We start from the raw sequence: 14,406 nt of genomic DNA, 5'->3' as shown, positions 1-14,406 counted from the left end.
ACGGCTCTCTTGGGGCCATCTTGAAGTAAACTGGCGACATTCCCGAGTTTACTCAGAAGAGGGAACTGCATCCACAAAGAATGCGAGAGTGTCGCCTGGGAACGAGACCTTTTGGCTGGAAAACAAGCTTACGGAGAAACTGACTTACAGATTTCTGCAAATGGTCCATTGGTGGCTCGGCATGCGTTCAATCTTTAGAGAGTTGTGTGTGTGAGTGGTTTGGGGGTGAAGACGAGTGTGAATGCGTGTTCGTGCTTTTTTTTTTTTTAGTTGAATGCATCGTCAAGGGCAGGTGTTTTCTTTCGTGCATTCGAGCTGCAACAAGGGTCGTCGAGAGCACCCGTAGGTTTTGTTTATTTGCAACATCATTTTCGGCGTTTTTTTTTTCTGAAAAAGAGGCGGAGGGGGACAATTGTAATAAAAAGTAACTAGTAACGTGACACCTCATGTTACCGGAAAATGTTACTGCAAGTACGTTACCCGTTACAGTTCCGAAATGGTAACGAGTACATTACTAAGTTACCGAAAAAAGTAACGCGTTACCAGTAATGCCGTTACTTGTAACACGTTACCGACAACACTGACCAGAACTAAACCACTGTCAATTTTGCTCACTTTTGCACCACACCTGTGCCAAAAGGTCATGGAAAAATTTTGCTGAGAATGAAACCGACACTGAACCCGACGCATTTAAATGTTGGCTGCATGGTCCTTCCACGACAGCGCCACACAAAATAGGGATACGGAATTATTCGAAATTTCAAATAGTTTCCAAATAGAATCTGCTGTTTGAGTTGAGTTTTAGTGCGCGTTTCCCATTCAAAGTATCAAAACGAATATCCAAAAATCGCTGATTTTCCTGCTACCCTGGACTCTCGGTAAAAAAACTGGCGTTCCTAACAATGCTCATTAGCTTGACATGCGCAATCTAGCACTTATCACTAATCTGCGCTTTTATCATGTGGCCGGTCGCCAGCACGCAGCTAAATACACACGCAATAGGGCTAGGCCTTACATGAAAGAAATTCTTTGACGGACATCAAGAGTTGCCACTGCCGCTCTCCGCACTCGTGGATCAGAAAACGTTAGGGCAGCACCATGCAGCGTGTCATTGGGTTGTGCCATGACGCATCCGAAAGCTGGCCGTGAACATGCGTGAAGAATTTGAACAGGCAGTAGTGCTCTTACTGTTTTCTATCTCTACTACAATGCATGGTGTATGCGGAAAGAGAACTTGCAGAAGATGGCGGGGTTTATTCACGGTGATCGCTTTCACCCTGCACATTTTTTGTCTCTTATAATGATCCTTTAGGGCACATGGGATAAGAGAATGCAGAAGACAAACAAAATCCTCAGAAACAGCTTGCGTAGATGCATCACGTACTGAGCTGTCCACACGCTCTCTTGCGGTATAGTTTCATTTTCATGCATTTGGGTGTGTACTGGCAGGTCTCCGCATAAAGGGAGGCCGATGTTCATGGTAGCGTCTCTTCAAGTCTTCATGGTAGTGGGGAACAACAGGGGACAAACCCCCCTCTCTCATGCCAATTGGAGGGGCCACTACCCCCTCCACCCTTCAGTGCTTGCCCTTGGTTGTGTGCGTACGCCTTACTGATGTGACGGAACTTTGATCAGCAGCAACAGTAAAATTCCAGCCGTGCGTAAGCACCAAACATTGCTGCTGAAGTCACTCTGCTGATTATTGTTCAAATGCAACAAACTTTATCAGCTCGGGCTGAGTGCGGTGGAACTGATACATGAGCACTGACAGAGGGCTACGTTTCATCAAGAAAACCACATTTGGACAGAATTCCTCTGCAAGCGCTGCTCTCCCAGCATTGTGAGGAAATGTAGAAGGGATGTGCCACTGAGCTGCGACTTCTCATTGCATTTTGCCAGTGGCATTGAACAGGCTAGGTTAATTGAAAAAAAAAAAAAAAAGGCGGAATAGTATGTGTAGGCTTTCGTTTCAAGGATGTCATTCTTGCATTTTGTGTAGTTCTTATTCGCATATATCATTATTTTTAGCTCTGTATTCAGCATGTATTCAGCCAAATATTTTTTTTTCTATTTGCTCATTTTCCTTTTTTTTTTTTATAAAAGAGTGCTGCAATTACAGGATTTGGGTTTGAGGTGTTTGATTTTTTTTTTTTTTTTGCAAAGCGAACATTCTAAGTTTCAGGCTACAAAAGCCGTAATTTCGCTGCACTTTTTACGTGGTGCAAAAGCTGAAGTTTCGCTGCAAAGTGCTTTTTTTTTTTTCCTGCTCGAACGAAAGCTGGAATGTCTGCTGCAAGACACCATTTTTCCTGCTACAAAAGCTGCTACAAGAAGCCTGTTGTCAGTTCCACCACTGCAACAGCATCTGGACTCGTACTCTTTGCTGTGCTCACTAGCACTTGTAGACGTTTTAGTTTACCATGGGTAGGCCATGGACAGATGAGTCCCTCTGAGGAGTGTGGAGAAATACGGCCACAGGCTGGTGAATGTAAGCAACAGCAGTCACAAAAGACTCAGATGTGTGCACAACACGTGTAAAAGCTGTATAGGTACTGTGACATCGCTTCATGTGAACCCAGCACACTACCAGAAGGCAGTGATCGCTGCTAGGCAATGCAAATTAAATTTTGCATGCACATTCACACACACATCACTGGTGTTCTGCTTTCACAGTGGATATGTGGAACAAATATCTAATGTCGTAGACCGTCTGCTCAGAGCTGCTGCTTTCAGCCACTAATACAGTGCATCACCTACACTCACTTCGAAGACATTTAGCAGTGATATTTTGTCATAAAAAGGTAAGCAATAGCAATGTTGTGGGAGAGAGGTGGTGTGGCTATAGGAAAGGAAAAGCACAATTCTCCAGCACATGGTGAATGCTCGGAACTGTGCCATGGGGAAAGGGATGAAGAAGGAGGTAGAAAGATCAAGATAGCGAAAGTCTCTTTAGCAAAAGGCTTCGAAATCCATGTGAGGTTCTGCAATGTGCAATGGCATCGGACAGCACACAGGCATTTTTGCATTTCGCCTGCATTGAATTAGTCTCCGCAACCATGGCAAGGAACAAATCTACTCAGCCACTTTGGCGAGTGCATTGTTTAGTTGTGTATTTGCACTTCTCCAGCATAACTGGGCATGATGCAATGAGCAAGGGCAGTCTAACTGCCACCCTGACTGGCAATAAGCAGTGCTTGGAGAAGTCTTTTGTTCTGCTGCATTGTTTTTCTCTTGAAAGGGAGTTAAAAAAAAATAGAGATGGGGAGGAGAAGGGCAGATCAGAGAACAATTTACAGCAGGTAATCCGGGTATGCTGACTTGCTCACTCCAAGACATTTCCCATCTCAAAAGGGAAGCACAAACCAGACAACCACAAAAAGGGAATGAAGACTACGATACAAGGGCTATTTTGTACGTTTTAAGCATGAAATGCTTTTAGCCCCCGTTGTCGGCAGTGTGGTGACGTCACGCCGAGACCGAGATCCACTCATCCGGGCATTGAAATCCACTCATCCGGGCATTGAAATCCACTCATCCGGGCACTGAAATCCACTCATCCGGGCACTGAAACGAGAACATCCGGGCAACGTACGAGACTTAACGAGAATTAACGAGACTCTGTAAGCCCTCCTACGCGACCGGCATGCAAGCACCGGTTGGTCTCCAAACGAGACAAAAAATAACTGCTGCCAGTGCCTTCTCAATGTTTATCAAGATATCAGTGGAGCTGTGGGTTTGATAATGCACGGAATTATAATTTCCGATTTCTAATAACGCGTGCAAAAAGCACATAAATGCCACGTTACACTTCGTTGACATACGTGATCTCTTAGGGGCTTCGCGCATCGAAGCAAAGCCGCGCAGGCGCACAGGGGCCCGGGGGAGAAGCGCTGCGTTCAAAGGGCAAGGCATCGCGCCGAACGGGTGGTGGCGTTCCTCCCTTCCATTACGGTGCGGTTCGGGTGTCCACCGAGATGGCAGAGAATTACTGCGCCATTTCCTTTCCTCAAAAAACCTTGCGTTCAAATGGCAAGGCATCGCGCTGAACGGGTGGTGGCGTTCCTCCCTTCCTGTACGGTGCGGTTCGGGTGTCCACCGAGATGACATTAGGCCCGTAAACATTTCATGCTTACTGTACTCTCGTTTACGGGAGAGGCAGAGATTTTTTTACACTAGTGCCGAACTGAGGAAAAGGTAGCCATACAAGCTATCAACTCGAAACTTTACTTTGAGCATAATTCTATACGGAAGGCTGTGTGGGTTAAGTCAGCAGTGCAGCACCTTGCAACATGAACAATGGGACAAAATGGAGTTTAGCAATGTCGGCAAGTCCGGCATTCAGCGAGCCTACTCACTATTCAGTCGTTAAATGCCCAACTATTTTCAGCATGGTAAAAGAAGTGCTTTCCTCTTATTACTTGTCATCTGAAATCTTTGGAACAGGTGCATGTTCTGGTATAGAGTCCTCCCTATCTATGCAAAAAAAAAGGAATCACTCACCAGGCATTTTGATTTTTTTTTTTTGAGCCAGGTCAAATATAGCTAAAAACTTGCAACACCCCCCCCCCCCCCAAAAAAAAAAAAAAAAAAAACGAGGTTTCGTCTCCACCCACTACTAAAGTCCCTAGATCAGCTTTGCTAAGTAGCGACAAGTCCCTCCTCTCCTACCGCCCTTTCCCCTGCGGCTCGCGTCGTCCGCCATGTTCTTCCTGACGCGCTCCGATGGCGCGGTTGTATGCACTAAAGGGACTTTACCCACTACCTCATCTAGTGGATGCAGCTGAATCCATTTTTAAACAAATAATCGAAACCTTAATATAGGTGGGAGCACAGCAGAGAAACTGCTGCGTTCTACTGCCTCTTACGAGTTGTTTAGTGTAAAGAACAAAGTGGGACGTGTGCCATTGTACCACAAAGGGTTGATGTTTTATGGCTTAAGTGTCATACATGCATGCTTCCTTGTGGCCCACCTTGAGCTGCTACTTCAATTGGGAGGCAATAGTTATTCAAGTTCTTATAGGCTTCAGTTAGTTTCAATCTTGTGAATTGTATACAGTGAAACCGGAAAATTTTGGACGGTCCTATTGGAACATTCGATTGCAATGCTCCACGCATTCCAGTTGGTTCCAAAAACACAATTGGAAACTTTCGTATAGGATCCAATGGTTTCTAATGTGAACCGTAAAAGCATTACTAGCCCCATTGGACAAAACTCCATTGGCGACCGTGGTTGTGGAGGCCGAGAGATGGACCCAAAAAAGATGACGTCATCATTTCGTCAAGGCCAGGCGCACTACAGCTTAGGAGGAGCAGATGGCAAAAGAACTTCAATGAAACTCGGCCACGCAAAAACTAATGCTTTCGCATTCCCACGTGAGCACTCTTAAGCATCTCTACTAATTTTTTTTGCCTGGGTGCCACCGTTAGCAAACATGGCGTCCACTAAGTCGGCCATACCTCCTGAGCGCTGTCCGTCAAAAAAACCTCGTTTCTTCAAAAAACAGATACAGTTATCCTTGCAAGTCTTCGAATCACTTCCTAATGAAAAAAAAAAGCTTAAGAGAGACAAAGTGCCACTTGCTGCAAGAAGGAGCCACCAGCGAGCGAATGTGGCACAGGCATGGAAGAACACATTTATGAAGCGTGCGCCATCATGACTGGCTCAGGTCTCCATAGCACCTACGGTGGATCCTTGGTCACATGGGCATTCCCGGCAATGAGTTGGCTCAGCAGCTTGCCTACGATTTTATAAACACCGAGCACCGGGGATCCCACGGACAAGCCCACCAACAGTGCACATAGTCGGGGCTTATGAACTCACTGTCCACGATTGCTATATACAGGCAGCAAAAATTGAACTTGACCGATTTACAATCACCACACCCAACCTTACCGATCCGTGAAGCTCGCATCCTTTGCCGGATACAACGCAGTCTGCTTCATAAGCCACCAGAATTTATCTGTACTGGTACACTTCCACACCCCAGTTCTTAGACTGTTCACATACATGCGCAGATATAGAACACTGCCTTACACAGTGCCACACAGCCATCAAGTCCCCCGCCTATCCTTTCCCCCACCCCCACCGTGGCCCATCTAGCTCGCCTCCTGGGACTTGACCCTGCAATGCGCCCTCATTACCTTGGCCAAGGACGTGTTAAACGCTTGACATAAAGGCTGTTCAAATAAAAGTGTCACACCACAACCACCACCACTGTGCTGCAAACTACTGGTTGCTGTGGTGAGGGGATGAAGTCGAAATTTTGGATTCATTGGAAAGCTTTTTCGGTGATCTCTTATCAAGCAGATTAGGGGCATCTTCCCCCTCCCTTTTTTTGCCAAATAATGCGAGATGAAATGCCTTCTGTGAACGACAGCCTTTGGTTGGAAAATATGCTTGCGGATAAGCTCTTGCAGAATTTTGCAAGCTGTCCATTTCGCAAGGTTTTCGCCGCAACCGCAAAAAGGTAGAACCTCCTTTACTGTGAAATGAGAAATTATCAGATTAACATAAAAGAAACAAGTCGCCACAATGCACAAGATTCCAAGCACGCCGAATACCGTTCTGAAGAACGCAGCCGACGTTCGGGCTTAAGTGGGGGATGCCCGGCGCTCACGGCGAGACGTGTGCGCGCAGAGATGTGTATGAAGATGTTGAGACAGCTGTGTACAAGTGGTTCCTCAACATTCAATTATGGAACATTTCTCTCTCCGCCCCCACAATATTAAGCAAAAAAGCTGACTTGCTTTTATGTATAGTACCTGTTAGCGTCCCCGTTTTTGCGTTTGGTTTGGCTTATGGAATTTAATGTCTCAAAAAGTGATTCAGGCTACAGCGGACGCCATTGTGGAGCGCTTCAGATAATTTCGACCACCTGGGACATTGTACAGTACAGAGGCCTCAACAATTTCGCCTCCATCGAAATTCTACCGCCGCGCTGGGATTGAACCTGCGTCTTTCGTGTCAGCAGCCAAGCACCGTAACCACTGAGCCATTGTGGCAGTTGCCATGTCACCATTTAGCTCACGCTGCAAACTTTTTTAACATCTGCAAGCTCGGCAAGGCAATCACTGCAATTAAGGCAATCACATAGCAATGCCGTGCACGTCGCCGCTGTGAACATGTGGACTGAAGAAACCTGGGGTGACATCTCATAGCAAGGTACCAACCTCGTGATAAAATTTAAACCAGAGTCAAAGCAACATTACTAAAAGTAGCTGAATGGAACTGTGTTATTTTGGCAGATAATTCCGAACAAGACACAGGCGCGTCATGCTAAGTCCCACGGTGAGAAAACGAAAAAGGCTCGATTATCAGTTTTTCTCGCCACCAGTATGGATGGATTGACAAAGTTTCGACCACTCGGGATCAGAAAAGTCTCCGCGAAGCTTGCATAATACGCTTTCGGTTTCAGTAACCCAGAGGTCCAATCTCAAACAAACCTCATAGACAACTGCCCTGCCCACTACTGCAGTGCCAGTTTCAGTAGCATTGCACTTTGATTCCTGCCACCGAAAGCTACGTTGGTGCTTCAACCCTTAGGACATAGGACAATCTGGCGGAGATGGCCGGTTCTATACAACACCCTACTGAGAGGCTCCTACGAATCCTGAGCACAATAAGAGAGTAAAAATTGACCTTTTAGGCGTCTTGTCTATGTGGAGTTGGTCATGAATTGACGTCAAAAACACAACTATAAAAAACTGCTTCTCACTTTCAAGTCTATACTTTCCTGGTGCAAATTCTTTTGTCGGGCAAGCTCGATGAAGCTATCACGGGTGTTAGTGCTTTGTTCAAGCAGTCCAAATTTCCAGGTTCTATCTGTGATGGAACAGCAGCAGGCGACTTTGCGTCCGTGGATGATGACTTTGAGACCACAGGAAAGCTTGCGGATGTAGACATCATTGCCAATATCGCGGGATAGCAGGCCACCAGTTATGCAAACTGTAACGAGTACTTGTCACAGCCTGTGCCCATGTGCTTCGACATGCATTGTAGAAGGCTGTGGCCTCAGCTGTTCCCAGCCCATCAGCTACATTGAAAAATGTGTTCTCTCTGAAGCAATGATGATGAACAGAAAAAATTCACGGCCATTTCGTTCGGTAATCTGTGCGCAGTAAATGGCTATCGCAGCAATACATTTTTCTGATATCAGTGTTTGTATGTTATTAAATTTGACACTTTTAAGTCGAATTGCAAGTCCTGTTGCACTCGTCAGCGTTTTTTTGTGAGTTTGATGTGCGTGGCTTCCATCATAATCAACCATATGAAGGCACTCTCCAAAGCTTTTTAATTGAATACTTTACACCACATTTCTAATGCTATGGACTGGAAGCGCATTCAGCAATGAGCAGGCGTAAGCACAACAAAAAACTTGCAAGGAATTTATTCACATGCCTGCAAAAACACATCACCTGATTTCCAAGCTCTTGGACTTCTCTCAGTTCATTTGAATGTTTGCACAAGACTGATCAGATCTTTTAATAAGCCACCAATTTGTTCTCTTACTTACAGAATGTTGCTGTCTCAAACAAATTAACAATCTCAAAAATTCGCATGTAGATTTATATTAATTTGTCATGGGATCACTGTGCACTCTAAAAACAACGGGGACCAAAAGCCACAACCCGCATTTTTCAGACATTCTTGTAAAACACGTCCATACCTATAAAACAAACAAGGACCACACAATGGGGTTCTTATAAATGTTTCCTTAAACAAAGTTTCACGATGGATAAGGAACCAATGGGTTGTCAAGTACCATTTCATTTCACCACTGTTTTAGAGACTTTCTAGAAAGGATCTCTAGCTCCAGCAACCTGCACCATGTACAAGGGCTGTTCACAAATTCATGCTGATCAAACACACCCAGCTACTCGGCTTCATAAAAACAAGAACAGCACAGAACGAGCAAATATTGCAGAAATGCGAGCTTTCCATTTAAAAAAATATTCATAGCAAAACTCCACTAAATTTCAAGCATGATGGCTACGATTATATGCTTGGCCATTTGGTGGACAAAAAGAAACAAAAAACATAAACCAAGTCACATGATCTTGCCTTTCACTTTCTGAAGATGTAAAACATAACACTATCCTTCATGCGGTGGTACTTTATACACTCTTCTTCAGCTTAGGTTTCCGCATCATTCCCAGCATCAAAAAGACACTTAAGTTATCATCCATCTTATCCGTCAATAAAAGAGGACCCACAGGTTCAGCTAAAGACCATTTCCCAAAAAAATTACCATGGTTTCGCAAAATAAATACATGCCAGGGAGCCAGTGCCCATTTTCCATAACTGCGGGCACATTGTGAACCATGAGCTGTGTAGCTGTTATAAAAAGGTGCAATGCTCTGCAAGAACAGCAATTTGTTAAAGTGTTGCACCTTGCGTTCTGAACGCGTGCCTGACCTACACTCACCATTCTCTCTGGCAACAAATCTTCCACACACAGTTGCAGCCAACAACTAACACTGTCGCACACACCAGAGAGCAACACTCGCGGCAGCACGAGATGCAGGAACGGTGCCTTCTGAATCTGCCTGTATTAATCATAGTCACAGTTGCCCGTGGAGGCCTGAACAAAGAAGAACGGTCCCTTTGGCCACTTCATAAATCACAATCCCCGCACTGTGGATGGCGGTCGCTTGTCTCGAGTCTTTTCACACTTCCTGGTCATCTTGAGCGTGTCAGCCGGCTGAGAACAGGATGGCAGCTGCTAATACCTTGGGTGCGCACTGGTCAACCCATAGTGATCATAGAATCTGGAACAGCTTCTTCAACTCCACCATGAGCTGCCAGTCTGTTTTGATGAGGTCATCTCGGAAGTGTTCCTTGCAGGCATCTATCGATTGACGTGATATCTGCACACAGAGATTAGTATTGATCAGTATGATTGCTGTCCATTACAGTCATCACCATCCTGACTGCGTCCAGTGCAAGACAAAGGCACCTCCCACTGATCTCCAATCAGCCCGGTCCTGCACCTGCTGTGGCTGCCTTATCCCCGCAAACTTCCTAATCTAATCTGTCCGCCCGATTCTGCCTCCCCCTACCTACTACTTTGCTTCCTACTAGTGCTTTCTCCTTGAATTGCACTCTGTTACCCTAAAGGACCATCGCTTATCTGTTCTTAGCATTACACACCCAGCCCACATCAGTTTTCTCCTCTTAATCTCAGCTAGGATATCACTATCCTTGCTATGATTATTAATTTTATCATGTACCATAAGATGGCATATTATGGATTACTTTTTCCTACACGCGCCTGAAGGAATGCAGACATTCCAACTCAACTAAGTTCACATTTAACTCAATTCTGATTATGTACTGTGCAAGCTCGATGGCATGTGCTTAGAACTGACATATGCTCTAAACAAAGTTAGCACAAAGCCACCACACCAATATACTGCCAATTGTCCTCCCAAAACGAAGTGAACATACCATATTTGCATGAATACAACACAAGTTTTTTTTTGTTTTTCCAGAATGGTTTCAGAACGCATCTCTTGTTATATTTGAAACAAAGGCACAACTACAACAGCATTACCGCATTTACTCATGTAATTTGCACACATTTTTCTTTAAATTAAGGCTTCAAAAAGGGGGTGCGCAAATTACGTGAAGATTCTGCGAATATTTCATTTTATTTCATTTCATTTATTTCATGTACTGAAAGGACATGAGGGGGCGAGAGAAAAAAGCTGCCTTACGGGCAGCTTGACAAGCTCGCACCCCCTGTTACATATGGACAAGGGCAGACACAGTAAGTACATGTGCGAAACATTGGGAATTACATATTTTGTAAAGCCATTAGAGTAATTAGATAACAATTATTATCAAAACACATGACAACTCTATAAATACTGTAATAACATGCAAATTTGACAAACCAGAGAGTGGCAATTTTCCATTGACGTGTAAAAAAAATGTCGACATAATAGACACCACTTTCACACAGACATATACACATTAACTGCATTCATCAGAAATCATATACCATAAATAAAATCAACTGTACAAGACGTCAAGGTTTCCAATATGTTCATGCATTGTATGGCCTTTATTAAGATTATTTAACAGTCTTGGAATTACATTACACAACATTTGCATTCCATAGTTTGTTCGTGATGAGGGAACTTCCCAGAGTTCTGTGTGTCGTGTGTGATATGGGTGAATGCTGTGACCTATGTTTGCAAACTGCAAGAGGAAGTTATACTTTGTTTTTTATCTTTCACTAGGGCCTTGCATAAACATATGCCCTAAAAAGCTCTACAAAGGTCACAGCGCACACTATACACTGCCGCCTGCATGTCGACCCCACAACTCACACCCTTTGCTGGCCAAAAAAGAAAAGCTGGCTCCAAATACTATAAGAGCCTACCCCCTCCTGCCTAGATCCCTGCGGGGTGGCATGACGGCACAGGCGCAACTCAAAGCAATAAACGCACAATAATACAATCATGAAGCCAAGAGTCACGACAAATGGAAATAAAAGGCGATAAAGTGGCACCCTCGCATCCAGCAAGGCTGGCTAGCAGCAAGCGGGTTGGTAGCTTCGAATTCCAGCGTGTGCCAGAGGCTAACGGAAGTTCGCTCTCACAAATGTTCCTCTGGGAGAGCGACCACCAGCGCGAGCGAGCCGGGTAAACGGCACGCAATTTGGCCACTCGCACCTTTCGCAGCCACACACGGCGATGCGGCCACAACGATCTTCCCACGCTTACCTTGCGCGCAATGGCATGCATGCTGGTGGTCTGGTGCAGCATGGAGTGTAAAATATCCCATTAGAAGTTTTTTTTTATTTTACAAACCCGGGTAATAAATTAGGGGTCCGCAAATTAAACGAGTAAATGCGGTACTTTTTTTTTCCGCTGCTCCTCAACACAGCAAGTTTCACCACCAGACTCGCAAGTGCACAGGAGAAACCAACTTTTCGACAGCCTTGGGGCCACATTGAGCGCACGCGCCACGGAAAGGGTGGCTGCTGCTACCACTGCTGCTACAATATGACACTAGACTTCTAAACAATCTCTACACTAGCTCGTAAGTCTCTTAACAGAAAGCACCGACATGCTAAAATTAAAATAAGCAAATGCATACAAGATTCCACTGCATCTTCTCATTCAGCAAAAGCAATGTAGGGGCCATGTTGAGGAGCAAATTTGAAAGACCTAAGAAATATCTTCAACAAGCACAAAGGTCTGAACCCCTTGGGATCCACTTGTGCTACAGTTCTAACCTAATTCTGTTCCACTTGGGATTCCTTTCAAACTTTATCGTAGACTCAAATGCTGCAACACTTATGCTATTAATCACTTGCTACAGCAAATTGTGAGAAATTTAATATAAATGAAGGAGAGAAAATGCATTATACCTGCCTTGAAAGCAGAATAAATGCAGAAGACAGAAGTAAAGAAGAATAAGGTGCCATATCTTCTTGCCATAAGGTACCGTATCTTATTACCGTAAGGTACCATACTGTATCTTGCAACTTGAGCATTGATCATGCAGTTCACAGCACAAAACATTATAGTATATAAGCTGCACCCAAGGTTGTGGGGTTACCTTGCTAACAAGGAAGTCGGTGTGGTCAAAGTGCCGGCCATACATCTTCGGTGCTTCTCCACCCAGGGGCTCAATCTTGATGCACACCTCCTGGCCTTTGCGGGCGGTCTCGATTGGCTTGTGGTTCACCTCAATGGTTGTCACGATACCAATGTCTAGGAACTGCAATGGCAACAATTTCCATCCTTCAGCTCTAGCTCAGCCTTCATGAAACAGAAGGTAAAGGTTCCTACCTAGCTTACTCCTAAACCATGTGCCAACATGCACATGGTGCCAACATGCACATGGTGCCAACATGCTAACCTGGCACATGGTGCCATCGTGCCAACATGATAAGCTCATGCCCTACCCTGAAAATGATAGGAACACCAAAACAACATTCTGTCTAGTCTCCATGTCATAACCTTCAAGACCGCTTGCCATATCATGTTCCAAATATCTTAGTACAAAGTTTATGAAACAGTTCTTCCACTGTTGGGTGTGTCAGAAGCTGCACCTTCATAGTGGAGTCATACTGCTACAGTTTTGCAAGCAGAACGAAGGCTGGAGATTATCAGTTGCGTAATTACTACCAGATGACATGCTGAAATCTATTGCTTACTCACAAGATACAACAGAGCTTTGCTCTTACATTCCTGGCTGGTACACTTTTGTCAGCCAGTTCTGCCCTAGCTCCAAAACACAAGAACTGTGCAGGATTAAAGCGGTCGCCATGAATACAACATAGAAGCACAAATGTGCCACAACTAAACCTGACACATGCACACTGCTGCCTCTCTTGCAGTGACAGCTGCTCAGGCAGATGGAGAGTCATCGCAGGGTGCTTAGGATGATCCGAGCAGGCAGAACTAACGCGAGAGCCACGCAGCCTTGCAAACTAGATAAGCATGTTGGACTTACAAGAAATAAAAAAAAAACAGACCGACAACACTGTATAATTTTTTTGCAAGAGCTGTATTCAGCTACTGCATTTCCTGGTTGGTATGTTTTTTTTCCACAGTCCCGTGAAGAACGTAACAAGGGGGTTCTACAGTGCACATAAGCCAACAACAGTCTTATGGGAGCATAGAAAATTATTTGCGTAGCTAGAACCCAAGAAATCCAATCTAATGGAATCTATGGTTTGATGTAGTTCCAGCTGTAAGTGCAGCTCAATGACATAAATGCTCAAATCCTTTGTCTCATCACTTTGGTTGAAGCCATTAGCATACTTTTCTTAACCTGACACCGACATAACACTATTGCAAACAGTTATGCAAGTGCATTTTGTGCGGATACACATTAACTTCCTGTCTCATAGTAATGGCTGCATGTAATTACCATGCTATGTTATGCACATGCCATTCGGGAGCCATAATGCTGCGAAAACCTTCCCTCTTTTCCCCCTTAGAAGCAGACAGACCTCTCTACTGCCTGGAATGAGCCGTTCCTCCCCAGGCACTTGCCTTTTGGTGGGAGCCATGCACGTGCATGGATCGGGTACAACTGCCAAGGAGACCGCCGCCATCACCAAATCACCCGACCATCGTGCACAACTAACTGTTGCAGGCCTTGAGCGCAGAGCCACGTGACATGAGCTGAACACTTCTTTCCCCTTTTGCATGTGCTCCCACTATGTTGTGGTTTTCCACCCCGTATGTAGGAGGAACACTCCGTCGCTACGGTCTGATTGTTGCCTTGTAACTCCTGCTCGACAGCAATAAACGCTCCTTCGAGTAGACTGCTTGTCCCTCTGGCCCAAACCAACATGGTGGTGACTCAACCCACTGCAAGCTGGGGGTCACAGTGCTAGAAGGCGACTACCATGTCTAGACCACTAAGCGTTACCACAGGAA

General features: G+C 45.0%; 1 protein-coding gene across 2 annotated transcripts in view; it reads right to left on the bottom strand.

Moving 5' to 3' along the window:
- Positions 1-8,371: 8,371 nt before the first annotated feature.
- The window catches only part of eIF5B (eukaryotic translation initiation factor 5B), a 42,960-nt gene continuing 36,925 nt past the window's right edge, over positions 8,372-14,406 (bottom strand). For both annotated transcript variants that reach the window (XM_089566848.1, XM_089566849.1), the window contains exons 20-21: positions 12,572-12,733; positions 8,372-9,867 (exon numbers count right to left, since the gene is read on the bottom strand). In XM_089566848.1, coding sequence (XP_089422974.1) covers positions 9,760-9,867; positions 12,572-12,733 — 270 coding nt within the window. In that variant the 3' untranslated portion in view covers positions 8,372-9,759. The remainder of the gene's footprint in view (positions 9,868-12,571; positions 12,734-14,406) is intronic.

The sequence above is a fragment of the Amblyomma mixtum genome, chromosome 1 (genome assembly GCF_055824585.1).
Source record: "Amblyomma mixtum isolate Tamu chromosome 1, ASM5582458v1, whole genome shotgun sequence".
Classification (NCBI taxonomy): Eukaryota; Metazoa; Arthropoda; class Arachnida; order Ixodida; family Ixodidae; genus Amblyomma; species Amblyomma mixtum.
The sequence above is the reverse complement of the archived record's forward strand: the minus strand, read 5'-3'. Positions and strand labels throughout refer to the sequence as shown.